General features: G+C 47.9%; 5 protein-coding genes across 5 annotated transcripts; 1 reads left to right on the top strand and 4 right to left on the bottom strand.

The window, feature by feature from the left end:
- Positions 1-629: 629 nt before the first annotated feature.
- On the bottom strand, positions 630-8,175 carry LOC131294763 (uncharacterized). Its single transcript, XM_058322807.1, has 6 exons — positions 7,535-8,175; positions 6,826-7,054; positions 4,605-4,660; positions 1,861-2,205; positions 1,232-1,798; positions 630-1,167 (listed from the first exon to the last, which is right to left on the bottom strand). Exons 1-6 carry the CDS (start codon positions 8,173-8,175, stop codon positions 630-632), a joined length of 2,376 nt encoding a protein of 791 aa, XP_058178790.1.
- Positions 8,176-12,035: 3,860 nt separating this feature from the next.
- On the bottom strand, positions 12,036-13,053 carry LOC131281140 (TM2 domain-containing protein CG10795). The gene is made up of 2 exons (XM_058310395.1): positions 12,647-13,053; positions 12,036-12,577 (listed from the first exon to the last, which is right to left on the bottom strand). The coding sequence occupies exons 1-2, from the start codon at positions 12,928-12,930 to the stop codon at positions 12,301-12,303; spliced, it is 561 nt and encodes a 186-aa protein (XP_058166378.1). The 5' UTR covers positions 12,931-13,053; the 3' UTR covers positions 12,036-12,300.
- A 228-nt stretch (positions 13,054-13,281) lies between these two features.
- Positions 13,282-14,812, bottom strand: LOC131294762 (facilitated trehalose transporter Tret1-like). Its single transcript, XM_058322806.1, has 2 exons — positions 14,725-14,812; positions 13,282-14,663 (listed from the first exon to the last, which is right to left on the bottom strand). The coding sequence occupies exons 1-2, from the start codon at positions 14,810-14,812 to the stop codon at positions 13,282-13,284; spliced, it is 1,470 nt and encodes a 489-aa protein (XP_058178789.1).
- A 1,524-nt stretch (positions 14,813-16,336) lies between these two features.
- LOC131294761 (facilitated trehalose transporter Tret1-like) lies at positions 16,337-17,966 on the top strand. Its single transcript, XM_058322805.1, has 2 exons — positions 16,337-16,403; positions 16,615-17,966. Exons 1-2 carry the CDS (start codon positions 16,337-16,339, stop codon positions 17,964-17,966), a joined length of 1,419 nt encoding a protein of 472 aa, XP_058178788.1.
- Positions 17,967-18,087: 121 nt separating this feature from the next.
- On the bottom strand, positions 18,088-20,732 carry LOC131286486 (RINT1-like protein). The gene is made up of 5 exons (XM_058315450.1): positions 20,500-20,732; positions 19,616-20,434; positions 19,315-19,540; positions 18,429-19,218; positions 18,088-18,356 (listed from the first exon to the last, which is right to left on the bottom strand). The coding sequence occupies exons 1-5, from the start codon at positions 20,638-20,640 to the stop codon at positions 18,164-18,166; spliced, it is 2,169 nt and encodes a 722-aa protein (XP_058171433.1). The 5' UTR covers positions 20,641-20,732; the 3' UTR covers positions 18,088-18,163.
- Positions 20,733-20,781: the final 49 nt, after the last annotated feature.

Genomic DNA, 20,781 nt, shown 5'->3' with positions numbered 1-20,781 from the left:
AGTGCGGGAGCAGGTGGTCAGAGATTTACACAAAATTCTAATCTAAGAACCGAACATAAAACTCATAGGAAAGGGAAGGAATGTTGTTAGTCTTAACTGGTTGCAGGAAGTAAGGCAGTTTGTTCTTGCAAATATAAAGAACGGCTTATACAGGTTAGTTTAAACTATGTCCATCTACGCATGTTCTGATTCAGAATGAAAGAAATCGTAATTAAGGACAAACATCGGTAAAGGAGAGTAAAGCATGTCCGTTTTATAGTTTCATTTGTTGCTAATTTTATTAGTGCGTTTGTTTCTAGTGCTGCTACACTTGATGATTTCGAAATCCGTTTAAGAACCGGTTTAGCGGTCTTTGCAACACCATTGTCGATAACCAATTTTTATGTACGCACGAATATTCTTTCTCTCTTGCTCTTGCTCTATAAACCAACCAAATTTAACATGAAACATTCCATTAAACTCTGTTCAGTACCAACGAAACATAGAAGCGATAAATCACATCAAATCATTCCACACACGCACGCAGGTCCTTTCCTATCACAGTTCCTCCTAATCGCTCGAACTAGAAATTAACCGTTCGTTCGTAAAAGATTTATAAAATGCTTCGACAAGCCATTGCATGCATTGGTTTAGGAAGTGTTTTCTTCGTCTTCAGTGCCACTTTCCTTGTCATCGCACGGGTCGGGTGAGGTTGGCTGCGGTAAAAGTGGCTCATCCTGCGCCTGCGGTTGTGAGTTGCGATCGAAGTTAAGCTCCTTCAATCCTCGCAACTCTTCGAAGGTCATTCCCTCGGCACCGTTCTCCGGGGAAGACTCTTCGGGAACGCCACCACCATTTTCCTCGGCACCGTTGTTTCGCTGTTCCCGGCTTTTCTTCTTCTGCAGCACGCGAAGCTCGGTCGGTGTGAGCATCCCGCGCAGGATTGTGTCGTACGAGACGGCGAGACCCTTCTTGGACATCTTCAGGAACAGTCGGTAGCATTCCTGTTCCTTTGGCGTCTGCAGATCACCGTTGGACGCGGCCGCACTGCCGGTGGAAGTGGATTTGTTCGAATCGGGTTTGCTTGCACCGGTGCTGGACACCGATGTTGTCTGATTTTCCGCGCTCGAGTTGTCCTTGTCCTTGGTCGCTCGGTCGTGCTTTTCTTCACCGCCATCTTTTTCCGTACTAAAAGTAACATACTGTCCAGTTTAAAAGCAATCATAGGATGTGTGTTCGTTGCCATAGATACCTCTTGTCTTTGTCCTTCAGCTGGAATGCGTTCAACGTGCTCACCAGCTGCTGCGTACGGCGCAACCGGTTGGCCACCATCGGCTGGAACGTCGGTTTCCGGTAGTCCCGGTTGAGTCCGGCCGTAGCGACCGACGGTTTGAGGTCGGTCTCCTGAAACGACACCGACTTGCCCGCCTTCTTCAGCATCGGAGCGCGTCCCTTCGTAGGGAAGTGAGCCGACGGAAACTGTTGCTGCTGCTGCTGCAGCTGGCGAAACGTAGGTGGGCCTGTGGTCGGCGAAGGGCTGCCGGTTGTACCGGGGGAGGACGCTTGCGTCGCTTCCTGTTCCTTCTCGGAATCACTACCACCGGAGCTGAGCAGTGAAACAAGCGTCTCGATGTCGCAGGCTCCACCTAACACGGAACGGGATCGCATCGGCAGACCGGCTGGAAACGGTTTGCCGGCTGCGGCGGCTGCTGCTGCTGCCCCGATAAAGTTCGAAGTTCCGCCACTACCATTGCTCGTTCTGCTATCCCCCTCATCACTGAACTCGTCCTCTTCACAGATGTTGTACTCGTCTTTTTCTCTAGGGGAAGATGTAATAAGTTGGCCTGTGGTAGACTCGAACGTTGGAAGATCTTCCCTTACCTAAGTACTTTCCGTCGGCGTGGTTTCTTCTTGCCCTGCAGGAACTTTGAGGTGTCCGGGTCGGCTGGGCGAATCGGCGCGGATAACGCTCTCACCAGTGGCGGATGGCGTCGGTCGTGCGCTTCCGAGTTCTGTCGGTTCGCCTGGAACTGGGCACGGCGCTGCGCCAGCGAGGAATTACGTCCACCAGAATTACCAACGTTTCCGTTGCCGTTCGGGCCCGTACTTACGCCACCGGCTGAAGTTCCGCCGTGAGCCGTACTCGGTTGGCCGTTGTTGGAAGCGCTCGTTGAAGTACCGTTGGTGGGTTTCAATTTCCCCAAACCTGCCGTAGAGGAAACGCTTGTTTCGGTGGGCTGCAAGCAAAACGCAAACGGCACACTTTTTAATTAACCCTCAACGGCCTGTAATGGTGTTAACACATTGAGAGGATTAACTTGTTCATTGAAATTACAAAGGGTCAAATTTAAGGATTTTCATAATTCCCCCCTGTCATTAACAAACATATTGTAAACTTTGTTATATCCCCTACTGGATTAATCGAAGAGATGGACATAATGTTTCAAAATTATAAAAAAATTGGATAACCTTTTTTGGTATAACACTTTTCTATTTTCTTTAGAATTAAATTCAAGCTTTATTTGTTAACCTCGAAAAGAATATTTGAAAAAAACTCATTAAAATAACCCTTCCCTAATGCAATGACTTCATGTTGAACTGTTCACTGTAAGTGAATGTTTTGTTTCCAAAACTGTTCTTTTAAGGGTTAAATCGATCGAAAGTGAAACCAAAAGCCGGCTGTAGTTCGAAGACAACATGTAAAGTCCTACAAGGGCGAATTTCCCCACGTCGCAGAGCATTTTCACTTTTCTTGGTGTTTGGCAAAAACCCCAAATAAAACACAAACTGCATTGAAGCGCACTCTGAAAAATGCATTGACGCAATTCCGGTGTTGGAGAGGAACACTTTGCCGCACAAAGTTTGTTCCTTTCGGAAATACGGAAAGGGCCACGTGTGCAACGGCATCCAGGCGCGTTGGCGTTCGCTGTCACATGTAATGGACGTGTAATTGAACGCCTCCAGTGTGCCATGGCGTGCCGGGAATTAGTGGGAGAGTGGGTTTCCTGACTGTTTTCCGAAACGAACACCATTGTCAATCACGTTAAAACCGATCGACAGCATTCCAAGACACCGTCGATGCACCGGTGTTTAATGGAACGCTACACTTTGTAGCAATATTTCGTAAACAAATTGAACCGATGTTTAACATTCCCAAACCTGTCTACGGATTGTCCGATGGATTCGAGGCCGCGTGATTCTTTCACCCACACCCACGGGGCTTGCATTCCTGAGCGATTTCGTAACTTGTCAGTCATTTTTGGCGTATGCCGGCGATATCGCTACTGCATTCCTCAGCCGCAAAAAAACGGTCTAGGATGATGCATGCAGATTTCAAATTAATCGAACATCAAAAACCCCTTTCCAAACATTCAACTCATCCAGCGCTCTCTATCTCTCTCCCCCCCCTGCCCAGGGTGCTATCTGTTTTGAATCTTTAGGTAATTTAGTTCCAATTCCTGCTCGCTACTTCGATTTATCTCTTACGCGACTGATAAGATTTACTGTGGCAGCTTCAACAGGGACAAGTAGTAGGAAGCAAGGCATTCTTTGCCGGGGGGAGAGGAGGACTATCAAACCGGCCACTGATAATTTATCTCCTAGCTGAATTTGCATGGCCACGGAAGCCAGAAGGTAGTTGTTCCCGAAGTCGATACCCAGGAGCGTTAGTAGCTGTTCGGAAGAGGCACAGTTTGGACGTCTGGAACTACGTTAGAGACTGTGACTGTGAAATGGGTCGTGCCGGGATTTACGCTGTTGTTTTGTGCCTTTTAGTCGCCGGAGGTAAGTCATCTGTTTGTGCTTAGTTCTTTGCCAAATTCCTTGACATTCTACTTTTTCTTTTGATGCTACTCGATCTTCAGTTCAATCGCAGATGGTCTGCTACCGGTGTAATGATTGCTCCGCCTATCCTCTGGATGCCGTCATCTGTGGCCCAGGGGCATCGGGAGGTATCGGGCCCACACTCCCAACCTCTCCAGCACCGACGGTGGCTACCTCAACCTATCCTCCGTGGCTGACGACCTACAACCCTACCCTAGCCACCATTCCACCATGGCCACGGGCTTACGGATACCTGTGCTACCGCGTGGAGCGTTACCGTACGTCACGGAAGCTGTGCCTTCTACCCCCATCCGACTGATGCCCCTCCTCCTATTTGCCCTTCCATTTCCAGTTCCCTACGAGGGCCGCTATGTGCTGGATCGTGGTTGCGCCCTGCAGCTGGCAACCTACGAGACAACGTGTAACAGCGTGACCGGATATCAGGGCTACCGCAACTGCCAGTTCTGTGATTCACAGCTGTGCAACTTGTAAATCTCCTCGTGGACGACCACATCTGGAAGAAGCTGGACCCAATTCATCAATCATATTTCGAAGAACGTGACTAAGCCTCGTCTGAAGGTCGCCGTGGCGGGGATTTTTGGCAGATACTTCTTATCAGTGTTTCCCTGTGTCCCTTGGTGAATAAATCAAATCAATAACTACAAACCCTGCCGTAAATAACTTAATTGCGGCCAGTAGAGTTCGTCGACGAAGGAAAAAGTTCCAAGTGGAATTGCATTCTTGTGTATTCGGGTTCGAAGTCATAAGCACATTGTCTACAGATATTTTAAAATTGACCAAATGATAAATTAGTTGATGCTAAATCACGGAAACGAACTAGAAAACACTTTTCAGTGCACTAAGTGTATCCCATAAAGACACAATTTTAATTTCTCACCTTTTAATTACACACATTAGTTGATGTCAGAGCGCTTTACGTGTCTCGACTGAGTTATTTTTTCGATTATGTTTTCAACGCACGTGTTGTCCACGATTAACGCGATTGTTAGGCAACATTACAGCTATGCATGCACATTGCACTACCCAAAGTGAGAAATGGAATGCATTCCCGGGAACTGAAATATTTGTGTACCTTCTCCTCAGGGGGTCTTTTGTGTACCTTTAAAGTTTATCATTTACATGCATTCCGGAAGGTCCCAGGTCCGATACCCTTTTGCCGGTGAAGTCGAGTTGGGGTTACCCACCTACCGTGCGAACCGTTCCTTAAAGTATGCAAATGCACTCTGGAGTTGCGTGTGAACAACAATTGCAACACAATAACGATCAACGGGTTGCGGGGTTTGAGACGGAGGCAGTAAGCACACGTGAGGTTCCAGAAGTGACTCAAATGTTTGAGGAGCAAGAATCGTTGTTTAATTAGGTCCAACGATGCACTTTGCACAGGCCGGAACGGAATTTGGCGCGGCTTTCCTTCTACCGTAGGCCGATTGCACTTAATTTTAACATTTCTTTTAAGCTCTACTGAAAGGATCCGCAGCTTTTGGTGTCTCTATTTGTATATCTTAGAGTAGCGAATAGTTGTATAGAAAAAGGCACGCTCGTTTTCCCGTCTCTCGGTGGTCACTTGGTTCGGTGGAAAACAACAAGGCTTTTGGGGCGGGTGGTTTGCACTCACGGAACACGTGAACTCCGCTTGGTTGTGCCTTGCCTCACCGTTGGGCAGCAACTGGCACATGGTGCCGTCGGTGGATTTGGCCACGAGTACCCAGTACCGGGTTCCTGGCCTCCAAAAGCACAACTTCCTCTACTAGTATCGGGTGCTGCTGCATGCAACCTGATACTGCTATTCCACAAGAGGGCTGGCAAAGGGAACGGGAAGGGAGCTACGGTTTGCGATTGGATTCCACTCCAATTCGCCGCGAGTTCGATTTATGCTGCCTAATGAGTGCACGAGAGGCAAAAGTTGGGTGGAACAAATCGGAAGCAGTCACGAAGCGGTGTTGGAGTGCATGGCTGCACTTTTAATCAACCCACCGCCCTAGTTGTGCTTCGGGGACGAAGGATATCAGGACCGGGTCGTTGGATTTCGACTCGAACTGACAGCTCGGAAGACACAACAACCGCGCTACGAAACAATGGCCACGATTTGAAGCGGTTCAAACAGAGATCCCTAGAGGATTGATAATAGCTTAAGCGCTCCTAAAACTCCTAAAAAGATAGCCATATTCTGTAGACTATCCTTTGAAATAGATGAAGATAAGTTCCGACGACATAACAAAATCCTTAACTATATGGATTAATAGGAATGCAATACTTTTCCAAGAATCGTAAAGGACACTCAAACCTTGGCAAAAAACAACTGCAGACTGTCAACCATTGGGAAATAATCAAAATGTATTACAAGGTCTGTTCTTGTTGGTATAGAATGATTTTTCACAGTGTTTTTGAATCTTCCGAGCCAACAAAAATATAACACAAATTGAGGCTTTTCCATTTTCATTCCAATTCCTTCCCTCCTATCTCCCGGATCTACCTCAAGCCCCGACTTTGTGGAAGGCATTGGCCTAAGGCTGGTTTAATTGCGCATCGCCTTTTGAAGGGTGTTTGGAAAATCGTGTGGAAACAATCCCTTCCCCCCCATGATCAAGTTCGAACCACTGAATGGAGCCGCCTGGTGGCCCACTTTCTCGTATGGGGTGGGGAACAACCCCCATCGGCGAAGGGCGCTAACCTCATTCTGTCGGTGTTTCTTTCTTGTCTGCAGTAGGCTGGGGTTTGTTTTTGCCTTCCAGTCTGGATTCGTTCCAGTTTCGAACGAATCAATTTTTTGGCAACCAACGTTGTGCATCCAAGCAGTCCTGATTTTCCACCCGTTCGCGATCGATGGCGTCGACCCCGGGGCGTAACACCGGGTGCAGTGGAATGAATTGAAATAATTTCCCCAACCGGTGATTTGAGCTCGTGCTTTTCGGGGGGGGAAAAAGCCGTAATTTAACTTTGATGTAATCGGGAAGAAAATCCCACGCCACGTTCGTCACCTTTCGCCTGCCGGAGGATACTTACCGCGTTCGACGGAGCTGGCATTCCGGCGGGCTTCGGTCCGTGCGAAACATTGTGCTGGTGCATTGTTGGCCCGCCGGGAGTCGTGCCTTCCGTGTCACTGACGCCGGTGTCGGACGAGTCCTGCTGCTGTACCGTTTGGCCGAGGAAGATTTTAATGTTGATACGCGAATCCTTGCCACCACCGCCACCGCCAGTTTTCAGTCCCTTTTTGCATCCCGCGAGTTCGGCACTGTGGCAAGGTGAGAAAACAAAATTGGTTCAAATTGAAACGAAAACTACACTTCTGAAAAAAAACTTTCTTTTCCGAAATACTGATCAAAAGTTGGATAGCGAAAAGTGTTTTTAGAAAACCACTAAATTTTGAAACACACAGTGTGTCCTTTCGGTTTAGCAAACTATCTTTAACTGTCTTTTAAAAAGGGAAACAACTGATTCCCTTAGTTGTTTTTACACAAATTTTCGAGTGAGTATTCGGTTACTTGATATTTTGTCATACAAGTAACTATAATGCGTGCCGATGAATTTTCATCGTATTTGGAAAAATAATTAATCTATCGAATGAATAGCAAAAAAACCAACTTCGCACAAATTAGGATCAACACTACACTACACTAGAGGCAAACTCAATTGTCTTTGGACACATTTCACTTTCTACTTCCGCAAGCGAAAAGATAAAAATCACCCAACCGGAATGCAGATATATACGCACTCAGTTTTGATTCCAGCACCGACGCGTTGCTGCTGCTTCCGGTTGAAGCCGCTCCAGGCCGATCGCTCGCCAACATCACCGACCAACAGTGCCGCTTCCACGCCTTGTTCACTGCCACCACCACCACCACCGGAGGCAACGGTCGCCATGCCGGAAGCGAACGATGACTGCACCAGGATGCTCTGGTCGAGCGAAAGCTGCTTGCACAGCACTGCACCCCGGCTTCGGTCCGGCTGACTGGCCACGGCGGTCCTGGCCTGACCCACGCTGGCACTCGCCGGACGACGAAGCTGACCGCCGGCCGCGTCCGAGACGATGGTCCGCTGCCGCACCAGGGAAGCACTGCCGCCTCGTCGAGCCTGATCGTATGTGTGATAATTTTGAAAACGGTTCGTGTGAATGATCGCACCGGTGACGAGGAACTGGTGGCAGAAGTCTTCCGGCCCGGGCAGGGACGCGGTTCGCCCGAGACGCCCTGTTTGGGCACTGCTTACCGATGCCGGCGAGGCGGGCGTCGGCGCGGGGTAGTACGCTGGCGACGGGGACGACGACGGTTCGACGCTGCACGACACCTGCTTCCGGAGCGCCGGATGCCTTCCCGGTGGCGGTCGGGACCAGTTTAAGCAGCGGGCACTAGACATGATCTTGTTTTAAACGAAAAACCGCAACGACCAGAACCAGCACCGGGGGAGAGGTGTCAGGGATGGGTAGAGCCAGGTTCGGCCAACGTCGTAGTGTGTCGGTGTCGTAGTGCCACTGCGATGTTCTTGGTACCTTGACGAGCGTGGAGGAAGAAAAAAGAAACAGAAAAAATAGACAATATAAGTAAGAGTGACTAGATCGGGGTTTTTGCGGTTGCAATTGATTGAACCTTCAACCAACCACCATCACGACCACGACCGAAAAAGCGAAAACACCAACCAGATCGAGCCGATGCCGTTCGGCTTTGACCCTTTTTTTCCCAGCCTGTCACTAACTTCCCCCTTGTTGACGGTGGTCCTAAGGCCTCAAAAAACACAACCGAATGCAACCGAACGAGAACTCCCATTCTCGGGGAGAAAGCCCTTTCCTTTCTGTCACTAGGCTGGGATAAGGAGGGTGCCAGGAGAACATCTAACCGTCCATCCATCCATCCACTGAAGACCCCCCCCGGACGAAGGAGGGGTCCCGTAGCTCGGCTCCACCCTTGTATAAAGTATATATTATCGAAAACGGATTGACAGGATTCACGCACCTTCAGCTATGGAATGGTCGTAGCGTTGACACGCGACACCACGGCGTACACGCGACACACCATCCGCTGCCCGCGTTGGGTTCCTGGTCCTCCGCCTGGCAGGTGGCAGTCACGACTTCTGGAGCTGGAGCTTCGCACTGTTCTGCACACAACACTGCGCTGCGGCTGCGAAACGCCAGCCAGCCGAGTCCCAAGTGAAGCCCCAGGCGACTTCGCGAGTCGAACCTTGCGAGTGCCAATGCCCTTTTACGACTGTACCCCGCGAGCCGTGCCGAAAGGGAAGGGGGAAGGAAGCGGGTGGCTTGCACTAGGGGGGGGGGGGGGGGGGGGAGGGTAAATGGAGCTTACTACTACTACCACCACCACCACCACCAACAATACTAATACTTCGCAACTTCTTGGACTTACCGTGGGCGTTTGCTATCTTCCTCCAACGCTGAGGTTTCCCGTAAGGGAGCCCCAACAAACACCAAGCTCCAAAAAGGGTTTGGTATCCACAGGAAACGCGGTGGTACGCGGGAAGCTTGCGGTGGTTACACCTACCCCGATTCTACGCCATCGTTGCCCCCAAGAACTCCAATCCGGAGAGTAAAACCCGTTGGCAGGAGCAGCCAATAACTGGAGAGACTTAGGTTAGGGGTTTTTCCTTTTTCCTATTCACTAGCGAGTATTCATTCACGGAAACCTCAAAACTTACTCCTGAATCGTTCGGAGTGTACTCCGTGACTCGATTTCTAAAGAGGAAAAGGGATGGATCGAGAGTACGAAAGGAGATGCTCCAGTGGCAGCCGTCCTACTGCCGAAAAGTACTGACGATGTTGATGGTGGTGATGATGAGGATATGTCTACAGTATTTCATACCGATGGAAAGGAAGTTCTGGGAGTCCGCCATGACCTCCGCAAGAACTTCATAGTATGAAATCGGTGTAAGGCTATGATCATTCGTGGAACCTTATAGCTATACGAATACACTATTCATTTATCCTATCCAAGTAGACATACTACATTGGATAAACTAAACTTCCGAGGTGTGTAATGGGAATTTCCCCGAAAAGGAAGTCACAATTTCTCCAAACATGACTTATCATTTTGTTATTTAAATTTTTGTTAGCTTATTTGGAGGCTCTTTAGAGCTTGTGCAAGGTTCAGTAAATTTTAAGGAAGACGCAGGTTTCTGTTGATCATATACTTAAAGGTTATTGTGAGAGAGGTAGACGATCAACAAAATTGGTTCGGCTTCAGGTCAGGCATGTTTCCACTCCTGTTCCTCCTTCTTCTGCTGCTCTGCAGCAAACGCAGGAAAGTTTTACCGAAATGACACGCGAAAAGTGAAACGATTTAGTTTAAGGGCTCACGTTGTCCTGCCCTCCTCGCTGCCACGCGGTATTGCCCCCCTGGAACCATCTTTGAGGGACTCGCAACCACAAAGCACACTTGGCGGAGTTGTTTCGAAGGTATCACGACGGTGGCGGCATAGATACATAATTTTTGCCCACAAAGGTGGAAGCTATTGGTTTCGCCATTTTTCCTCCCAATGGCCGTAATGGGACAAATTTCGGATGGAAACGAAGGCATGGAAACAGGGAATGTTTGGCAAGTTCTTGACACACATAAATTTGTTCTTTTGCCTCTCTTCTTCTCCCATCCGGTTTGAATGCTTTGTTTATCAATACCTGGCCAGGGGAAGGATTAAACTTGGAATTTCACAACGTTACCTTTACAAGTTCACAGTTCTTTGTCGAAGGTTAGGATTTTTCAATTTATGTTCCTAACCCAGAGCAAGACATTTAATAAAAATGATTTTGGTGTGTTTTCTTGTTGTAAATTGGACCGTAGAAATATGTTCATCCATACTATCAACTCCCAAAAAGTGTTTCAAAATAAAATATGACCCATAGTCTTATTGCATACAATCATCGAATATACATTTCAATTTCATTTATTGAACCAAAGCTTCACTTGGTCTTCCTTCCACCTTCCTCTTATCCTGCCACGTTCCAGGATGATGGTGGGAAAATTAAAATATATCCGGCATTAAACATATTGCCTTTCGATGCCCTACCGAAATGTCCTTGATCGTGTTTGGTCGTAAAATGTATGAAAAATCACGGCCTGTCTATAAGTCTGTGTCCCATTTTGATTGGCAGCCAATTTCCTGCCGACGTTATTCCAGGACAGGCTTGTGCAACACCCTTCGGCTCAAGGACATTGGCATTATCCAGGGAATCATTGCAGACTTTCGATGAACAATAGGACTTAAACTCTTCTTTCCGTTCCCCAAGAAAATTACGAATAAATGGAGCATTATTGAAATGTTGTTTCCTATATCATGATTGTTCGACACCCCTGAACTAATGCGAAATGATTGAACGGTTTAACATTGCTTGTCGACATTGTGCCCTTATTCGCGGGACAGAAATTGTAATGGAATCTCATCGATTCTTTTACGGTTCGCCAAAACGCTGGTCACATTCTTTTTGGCCATCGGCGGCGTCCACCGAAAGGAGGTACACCGAGTGAAAGCGATTCGGCACATCACTCATCCATGTTTAGTTGCATTCAGTGCGCGGATAATCCACCACCTTTCCGAACCTGGCCGGTATGGATCAAACCTGGCGAGCAGTAACAGTCTGCTTTCAAAGTCATCGTAAATCGCGTCAAGCGAAGGAACAATTCGATTCTGTTTGAGGTAAAAAAAACAAAAATGCTTAAGAGAACATCGTAAATTCGATTCGCGAACAAGTTGGCAACCGCAACACGGCATCGATACACGCAGTCCTCAATTCGAGGATGGCATTTCGCGTTCGAACGGTTTTCCCCAGGAAGGCCGTATATTGAACAGTTCGCTTTTGCTTTTTTCTGATGAACGAAAAAAAAACAAACCAAAAAACCACCTTGACGAGAATCGTAAAAAGAACTGTTTCCCCGGCCGCATAAACTGATGAGATATAACCGTTACCATCCATAAAATAATAGTCGACCAGAGACTGGAGGTCCGTATTGATCCTTTTATTTGGTAACAACCTTCAGGCGAGCTTTAATTTAACACACACTTTTAACAAGCAATATTTTAGGATATCAAAAGTTCGATTTAATGCTATTCCAAGGAACACAACGAGGAAGAGAAATAAAAATGTCATATTCTTTCCTATTCATTGTTATTTTTAAATCAAGCAGTACAGTTTGTGGCATGCTTTGATGTTATCAGTCAAATTTTCCTAGTAGTTCGTTTTTCTTTGTAAAACATATATCTTAACGTTTTTCGAATATTATTTTATTTGTTTCTTTGTAACATTAGTGTTTTTTTTTCTAGCGATGTTTTGTGTAAGTTTCTACTACAAACGAAACTAAATAACTTCCATTCGTATCACATTTCCTTACTTTCCTCCACAAAGGGAAAACTAAGGTGTCTCACCAGGACAATATTCGAAAGATGGATGCTCGAACAAACTATCCACAAGGCAAGGGCATTTTGTGTAGCCTAGTTCCTCGTTCTTGGCCATCGGGGCAGCCGGAACACGTTTGCCAGCAATCACCAGTTGTCCTGCGGTAGTCGGTAGGTCCAATTGTCGCTCCGCACGACCGTAATGACGGGGCCGTAGTAGGGAATAATGTAGGCCGATCCGTCGGCTGGTCCAACGACTTGCGTCGCTATGAGAATAACGTCCACCAGCTGGCCGAGGAACATGAAGCCAAGGGTGCAGAATTTCAGTAACCCCAAAGCCGGATACCCCAGGTAAAACCGATCCGCACCGAACATGCCGAGGAACACCGACAACAGTAGGGCCGTATCGAAGTGGTAACCATTGCTGGGGAGGAGAAAAAGCGGAGGATTAACTATATATTTGAAAGAAACAAGGGTAGATTCGCGAACTTACGTCCACTTGCATGGCAATTCCCGTGTAAAACTGTTGTTCTTCGTCTCACTGCATATGATGCCCTCGGAGGCGATACACCAAACCCGGGCCTTGTTTTCCCGCGTACAACCCCGTAGTTGTTGGGTTTTGGGATCGATTTGACGCAGCGATGGATTAGGACAGATGAACTGACCCATCCGGAGGGTATTGCAATCGGTTTCATCGGAGGACGTTGGCACCAGGAGCATGAAAACCAGCACCAACAGGGTTGGCGTAAGTGGATGTGGTAACCGAACTAATGGCATTTTGTGATGAGATTATGGTGGCACTAACTACTTGGGCAATACAATTTCACTGTTCTACCAAACCGTAGGTGAAAAACGCACAATAAAACCGCTAAAGAAACAGCTGAAGAGGATCGTGTTTATGTTTACGTTTGACGCATCCGTCATTGTTGATCCGTCAAACTCGTGCGACAAACAATACGACCCATGCAACAAATAGAAAGCGCGCGGATTAAGATGAAGCTCGCGTGGATGACATGCCCGAGACCAGCACGTGGTTGATTTAAAATTTAAATCTTTGAATGAAAATTTTAAAAAATGTAGTTTTACACAATTATATTTATTGTTCTAATATCTTATAAAATGGAATACTTAACAAAGAAGAGGGCGTTTCTTGATCCGCTCATCCGGCATTATGTTCGTTCTACCGTGCTGCATTATCTCCTGAATACGCTCAAACGATTGTCCCTTCGTTTCGGGGATTATGAAATATATCAAAACCCCCGTCACGGTCGTGCAGACAGTAAAAATCCAGAACGATACGTACGTTCCAGCCCCGTCGGAGATGACTTGGAACAGCTTGACCACGGAGAACACGACCACCGAAGAGATGACGGCAAACACTGCATTTGCTGCCGCCTTGATGTGCTTCGGAAATACTTCACCCAGAATGGCAAACGGCACTGTAGCCAACCCGATGGCGAAGGAGATGATAAAAAGTAGCACTCCAGCGAATGGTACCCAACCGTGGGCCGCTCCCGGTTCCGTCGAGAGCACGTCGGAGGTGGTCTCGTCCAGGGTGAAATAAATGGCACAGGTGATCAATCCGAGCATGGATCCGGCCGTTGAGAAAAGAAGAAGAGGTCGCCGGCCAGCTCGATCGACTAGGAATGTGGGTAAAAGTACAGATGCAAGTTGAACGAGGGCGAGAACGATCGACAATTCGGCGGCACTGAGAGGAAGCGCAAGTCGGGAGAAAATGGTCTGCGAATATCCAAGGATGGCGTTGATTCCGGTCAGCTGCATGCCGAGCGAGAGGAGTAGGATGATTGCCAGACTTTTCCTATTAGATGATGCGCACAACAGTTGATTCAGTGGATTACCCTCACGTTTGCTATCCAGCAGGAGTTTGCTCATCCGGCAAAGTTCCTCCTCAACTTGAACGCCGTCCGACCGACGTAACCACTGGAGACTTTCCCGTGCGGCACGTTCGTTTCCCTGTGTGAGTAGAAAATATGGCGTCTCGGGCATCCAGAAAAACACTACACAAAACACAACCGGAAGTGCGAGCGAAATCCAGGCCAGCGCACGGAATCCAACGTACGGACCAACAACGTACTCGAACAAGAAGGCCAGTTTGGCCATCACCGTAACGAGCACACCCGTTGACCCACGGATGGCATCAGAAGATATTTCCCCGAGGTAGATTGGCGTCACGGAGTATGCAAGACCGTAGCCAATGCCGTGTAACAATCGGGCAGCATATAACATTCCGACGGACTGGGCAAACGCAATCATCAGCCATCCAGCCGCGATTGGTAGCGCACTGCTGAGCAGCACCTTTCGCCTTCCGAAGCGATCGACGAAAAGGCCACAGATGACGGGTCCAAACAGAGATCCGATCGACAGGAGCGACACTATCCAGGACCCTTCATCTGGAGACACGGGAACGGGTGAGTTTGGTCCACGAAGTGCCGGAAGAGCTGGTGAAGACCAACCGGCACAAGCCACCGAGGCTACCAATGATGAGGTCGCTGCAAACAAGAAGAGTAAGTAAGGAAATAACTCCTCCTGAACATATCTTTGTATACTCACCAGCAAATGCAGCGAAATACTCATTCCGATACTGTCCTCCTCTGAACCCCTTCGAAACGGCACTCTTGCCCACTGAGTTTTTCTTCATCGTCAATACTCTGTCTCAAGCTGACCACTGCTGGAAACGGAATGACCGTGTCTTCCGTTAGACTGGGCCCCAATTAGACGGGGAACCATTACAAAGCGTCATTCCATTGCGCTTGATATGTTTTATGATGCACCCAATTGGACAACTCAAACAAAACCCCGTACCTCATCGTGGGAAAAGTGCGGCACAGTTGCTATCACTATACTGTCTACCATAAACCATCATTTACCTGCCGTCGAAACATCGTCCTCTCTATTGCTGCGGGATGTGGCTTGGAAGATGTTGCCTTGTTCCAATCTGATTACAGAGGGTGGCCATGCTCGGGGTAAGATAGGAGCAAGATGTGGGTTTCGATTGTATAGAAGTCTACTAGGCGGTCATTGCGATGGAACCAAGCAATAGTTACAAGCAATAGTTATCGAGACATTAACAGATGAAAGAGATGTGGTTCGAAGAATAGATTTAATATCTGCGGAATCTAAATTGTTGCAAAAAGGGGTAGAAACTTTCCATCTAATTCTTAAAACAACCTGACAACGTTATCTACAGACTGGGTTCGTTGCTAAAGGCGAAAGTTATTGCGGCAATATGATACCTAGTCTAGTGAACGAATGGATTTATTATAGTTCGTTCACCTCAAATGCAATTAACATCTTTATATTACAGTTGCCATAGTTTAGATGACAACGTTTTACGTAGATTTTCTTTGCATGCTATGTTAAAAAATGAGCAGGAACTTTCTACGAACAGCAAGGTTGGCACATTAATCGGTGGTAAACGGTGTGATAATTGATAAATTATTTCATCACGTGTATTCGTTATCGGTAAACATAATCCAATCCGGACTGCAACGCATGTTATCTTCATATTCATGAGTCGATATTGGCAATAAAATTATCGAAGGCCTGATAAAGCGACTCCCTATTGCCCCCAGGATCGAATGAAGACACATACAAATGGTCCCGTAGCACTACGTCATAGCAGCGATAACCAACCTCGGTGTCGCGTGTCACACCGAAATGATCGGAGAGGATTGGAACGCCCATCCGTTACAAGGGGGTGAGGTTTATCAAGCTCGTCATCCGATGTTTAGGGGCTCTTCTTATCCGAAATACCTCTTGCCAGGGTATCGGGGACCATAAATACAGAAGGCTCGCATCCCTTCAGAGAAGATATGACGGTATCAAGCATCTTCCACACCAACACCAATTGTCCAGACGATTGAGGGGGCGGCCAGTCCGGGAGTAATCGATCACCGTCCGTCGGCATATCGTAATCAAGTTGAAAATCGTCTACCTTTATTGAGCCGGTCTGTCCTGTCCTGACCAGCGAAAAAGATGATTGCCCGCAATCGATTGCCCTGCGAAACCCTGGACGAACAGTTCACTCTCGTCTGTTGTAAAGAGTGGGAGCAAAAGTTTGTCTTAAATCGTCCGGCCGGTGTACGGGTGAAACCTTTTCGGTGTAGATTAATTACTGTCCATCGATTGTGAAACCGTCCTCCGACGTTAAAATAACAGCACGATGGGAACTTGGGATACTGTGAAAGATTTTCGAAAATATGCCAATCAATACTTGGCTGCCTTCACAGGTAAGATCAACTCACCATTGGGATAAGTAGGCTACGATCTTGCTGTTTTGCATTTGCATACTAACATGCATTAGTGCAGGCGCCCAGTCAAACTTATCTTATCGGCCGTCCAATTGTACCCCGTCATTGATTCACTCGTTGGCCATTTTTGTTTGATGAGTTCAAAAAATTGTATCACCTGTTTCGATCAACTCTTACCGTATTTTCCCAGGTACTCTTCTTATGCTCTCGGTGGCCGCATCCTACGGCTGGACGTCACCAACGCTGCCACTTTTGTTGTCCGATGACTCCCCGGTGCCAATCACGCCAGACGAAAGCTCCTGGATCGTGTCGATCCTGGTGCTAACGTCGATTGCCGGCCCTGTCGCCTCCGCTTGGCTAATAGATGGTTTCGGGCGTAAGATTGCCCTCCTGGTGGCGGTTATTCCTAGCATTGTTGGCTGGATACTTATCGGTGTTGGAGAATCTGTGGCGGTGCTGTTTGTTTCCCGTGCACTCAGTGGAATCTCGTACGGTATGGCCTACTCTTCGATGTCAGTTTATCTCGGTGAGATCGCTTCCGATGGGATACGCGGCTCGATCGGAACGCTGCTCACGGTGATGGCCAAAACGGGCATCCTGCTGGAGTACGCCATCGGCCCTTACGTGGGCTTCCGCACGCTGGCATGGATTTCGCTTGGCTTCCCGAGCGCCTTCTTCGTGCTATTCCTATGGCTTCCCGAGTCGCCTTACTTCTTGCTGTCCAAGCAGCGCCCGGAACAGGCGGAGAAGAATCTAAGATGGCTGCGCCGGTCTAGCAACGTGCAAAGCGAATTGAAGATGATGCAGGCTGCCGTTGAGCGATCGCAGCAAAATCGAGGAACTTTCCGGGATCTGTTAACGCGAGGCAATAGACGCAGTTTGATCATCATTCTGGGACTTGGTGCACTGCAGCAGCTGTGCGGAAGCCAGGCGATCATCGCTTACTCGCAGCAAATCTTCGACCAGGTCAACAGTGGGCTTAAAGCTCACGAATCGTCTATCATTATGGCCGTCATACAGCTTGTCACAGCGGCCCTCTCATCCTCGATCGTCGATCGCGTTGGACGCCGACCGTTGCTGCTCCTGTCCACCATCGGCTGCGCCGTGGGCACGTTCATCGTCGGGCTTTATTTCTTCCTCGTGCACCAAGAGGTCGATGTGGACGGAATAGGCTGGATACCACTCGTCGTCATCATGGTGTACATCGTGTTCTACACCGTGGGCCTCGCGACGGTGCCGTTCGCCATTCTGGGCGAAATTTTCCCCACCAACGTAAAGGCCGTCGCAGCGGCCATATACACGATGTTTGCCGGATCGGTGGGCTTTGGCGTGTCGAAGCTATACCAGCTCATTTCCGACGAAGCGGGCACGTATGTTTCCTTCTGGATATTTGCCGCCTGCTCGGCAGTGTTCGTTGTATTCGTGTTTGCGCTAGTGCCCGAGACAAAGGGCAAACCTCTCGATCAAATACTGATCGAAATGCACACCTCGACCAGTCGAAGCATCAACTGTTGCCGCGGGAAGAAGCAACAACCTGTCTAAGCGCTGTGTTCATTATCATTCCTAGAAGTATTATTTGTAAAATCATCTTTACTCTCACTACAAGCCGCAGAATAATGTCATCAAAACCATTGAAAACTAATGACTTGCGATTTACCTTTAATGTGCCCAACACCGAAAAAGTGAAGGAACGTTTAACGTTTGGTTTTAATGCAGAGTTTTTTCTTTTCTTTTGCTGCTCAACCATTTCTCGGCATATCCACTCGTCGGTCAAGCACTTCCAGGGCGGCAGTTTTGTTAAAAATAGTCATACCCACTTCTCGCAAGGCTTGCGTTGCATCGTCGTCATCCGTCGTTTCACGTAGAAGCGTTTCCCGTAACAGCATAGCCGATCCAATCGGTAACGTAAGCAGTATACATGCATCATTTATCCTATAGGAATTAATAAGAGAAGAGCGTTAGATTTATTCAGTATCGAAAGTCTCCTCCCATTACACTGCATACTTTTTAAAGTACACATTCGGCTTTGGCGCGTACTGCCCGAACATGCAGAACAGGTTGCGTGTCATATCGAATTGAAATTGCTGTGCACCACCGGGGGAAAACTTTGTGTTCATCACCATGTCCGCTATCATCCACTGGTCCAGCAGTGCCGCGACCATGCGCAGCACAATCGTAAACACGTTCTCCGACAGCTCGTGGTGCATGTCGTGCAGGTGGCTGATTGTCGTCTGAAACATTTCGCTTGCCGTCGGGGACATCATGAGCGTTTCCTTGGCGTCCTGCACGATCTTCATCGTTGGCCACAGGTCGTGGCGGTACGGACGCGAACGTGCCGTTATTTCGTGCACAATCCACGTCACTAGCCCGTTCACCAGCGTTCGCTGCCAGTGATCGAGCTCTTCAATCACGCCATCGAACACCGAGTTTACCTGATCGGCATCCGGATCGAAAGTGGCAACGTGCAGGTGAAGGTAGTGAACGTTTTCACCCCACTCGAGCAGCACGGAACCGAGATAATTGATGGCGTTGAGAATCTTAGTCGCATTAACACCATCGTTGTACAGTTGGACCAGGCGTCGCCGAAAGTTATCGATCAATTTTAACTGGAGATCGAGAAACTGCAACTGCTGCCTCGGTTGGGGTAGATTGCAGTAGCGTTCTTTAATTGCGTCCAACAATCGTATGAACTGATCGGCACACTTGGGAATCTTCAGTTCGTCCAGGTTCGCTGGATCTAGCAACTCGAAGGGATCATGCGTATCAAGCATGGCATCCATCTTATCAGTAGTGACTGTTAAAGAAAGGATTGTACATGCGCATAAGGAAAACGTCAATATATCAACCCGATTCAGTCAAACCGGATTAATCGGCAAGGAGTTGCACTCACATTTTTCCTCGATCGCCATCCATTTGATAAAGTAAACCGGTTGAAGCAAAACGGAGACAACGCTTGCGTAACTGTTCGGATACCCTAGCGTGGTTTTCAATTCTTGCTCGAACGTAAGCACCTCATCGATGAGATGCGCAAAAAGTGCCTCATCCGTCGCTATCTGCTCAATGTCCACAATCAACTTTTCCACCGCCAGCTGCACTACCCCCCGTACGAATTGTAGCTGCAATAAAGGAAAATATTGTTTTGTAGTGTTCTCTCGCTTTGGATCTCGCTATGGCCATTTCGCCTCTCTTACCCTCACACTGCTGTCGGATATGCCGGCCCGGAGTGCAGGTGACTGAAAGTGTTGCCCAACAAACATGTGGTTTTCCTTGGCCCAAGAAAGCACCTGTGTTAGGTACCACTCTGGTCGGTCCAAACGGTTCGTTTGCTTGTTGCCGGTAAAGTGAAACTGAAATCGCTGTCGGAATGGTTTGACGAACAACTCGACCGGTGCTGAATAGGGCGGACAGATGATCCATGGCGTTAGCTTCACGCTCAGCAGATCCTGCTCGCCGGGCAGTTTAAGCAAAAACAAGTATTCCGCCAGCACGACCAGTTTGTTGATGTGATCTTTCGATGGATTAAATTGTTCAAGCGTTTGATTTAGATTAGGCCACTTGATCGTTTTCAACAACGCCTCGAATTCGGCCGAATACTTCGCCTTCAACACGTCGTGCCAATGGAATGCGGTATTGCGTGCGTACATAGTCAGGTTCGGTGCATCGAGACCCTGTATCCGATCAAGAATACTGTTTGGGCCAGAAAGTGCAACGTACAGTGCGATTGGTTTACTATCGTCTTTTGCGTTCGTCGACGATTCCAGCTCTTGGCTGATGTTTTCGATGTCCTTTACAAGCGCCAGATAGTCTCGCACAGTCTGTAGTTCTCGAATTTTCTTCATCTTTTCACCGACCATCTCCATCAACTTATCGTGGGTTTCGATGCGGTGAGTAATTTCCTGTTCAAATTCGTCCACGCTGGCTTCCTTGGTGTCCAGTTCCACCAACTTGTTACGACTGACTTCGATCATACTTTTTACACTTGGAATACAGCCCGTTGAGGTAACTGTTATCTGTAATATCAAGCATACATTATGCATACTGTTAACTTCGACACCAATCCACTGGTGGACTATACCTTCTCTCGCAGGTCTTCCAACTCGGACCGGTAGAACTTGACTAAATCTGCACATTTGTGCATATTTTGCAAATTTGGGCCGAGCTCTCGATTAAACCGGGCGATTAGTCGCTCATCTACTTCACTTTTAGCGGAATTCATTTTGGTAAGGTGTGGACTTTTAATACACTGCGTCACTACAATTTTATATTTACATAAATCTACACATCGACTGCGGTGGATGAATTGGTAATTTTTTCAGACCACACGAAAGTCGAAGAAAACCGTACAACACATCAGCAA

The sequence above is a fragment of the Anopheles ziemanni genome, chromosome 2 (assembly GCF_943734765.1).
Source record: "Anopheles ziemanni chromosome 2, idAnoZiCoDA_A2_x.2, whole genome shotgun sequence".
Taxonomy (NCBI): Eukaryota; Metazoa; Arthropoda; class Insecta; order Diptera; family Culicidae; genus Anopheles; species Anopheles ziemanni.
Note: the sequence above shows the minus strand (reverse complement) of the source record. Positions and strands in the feature narration are given on the sequence as shown.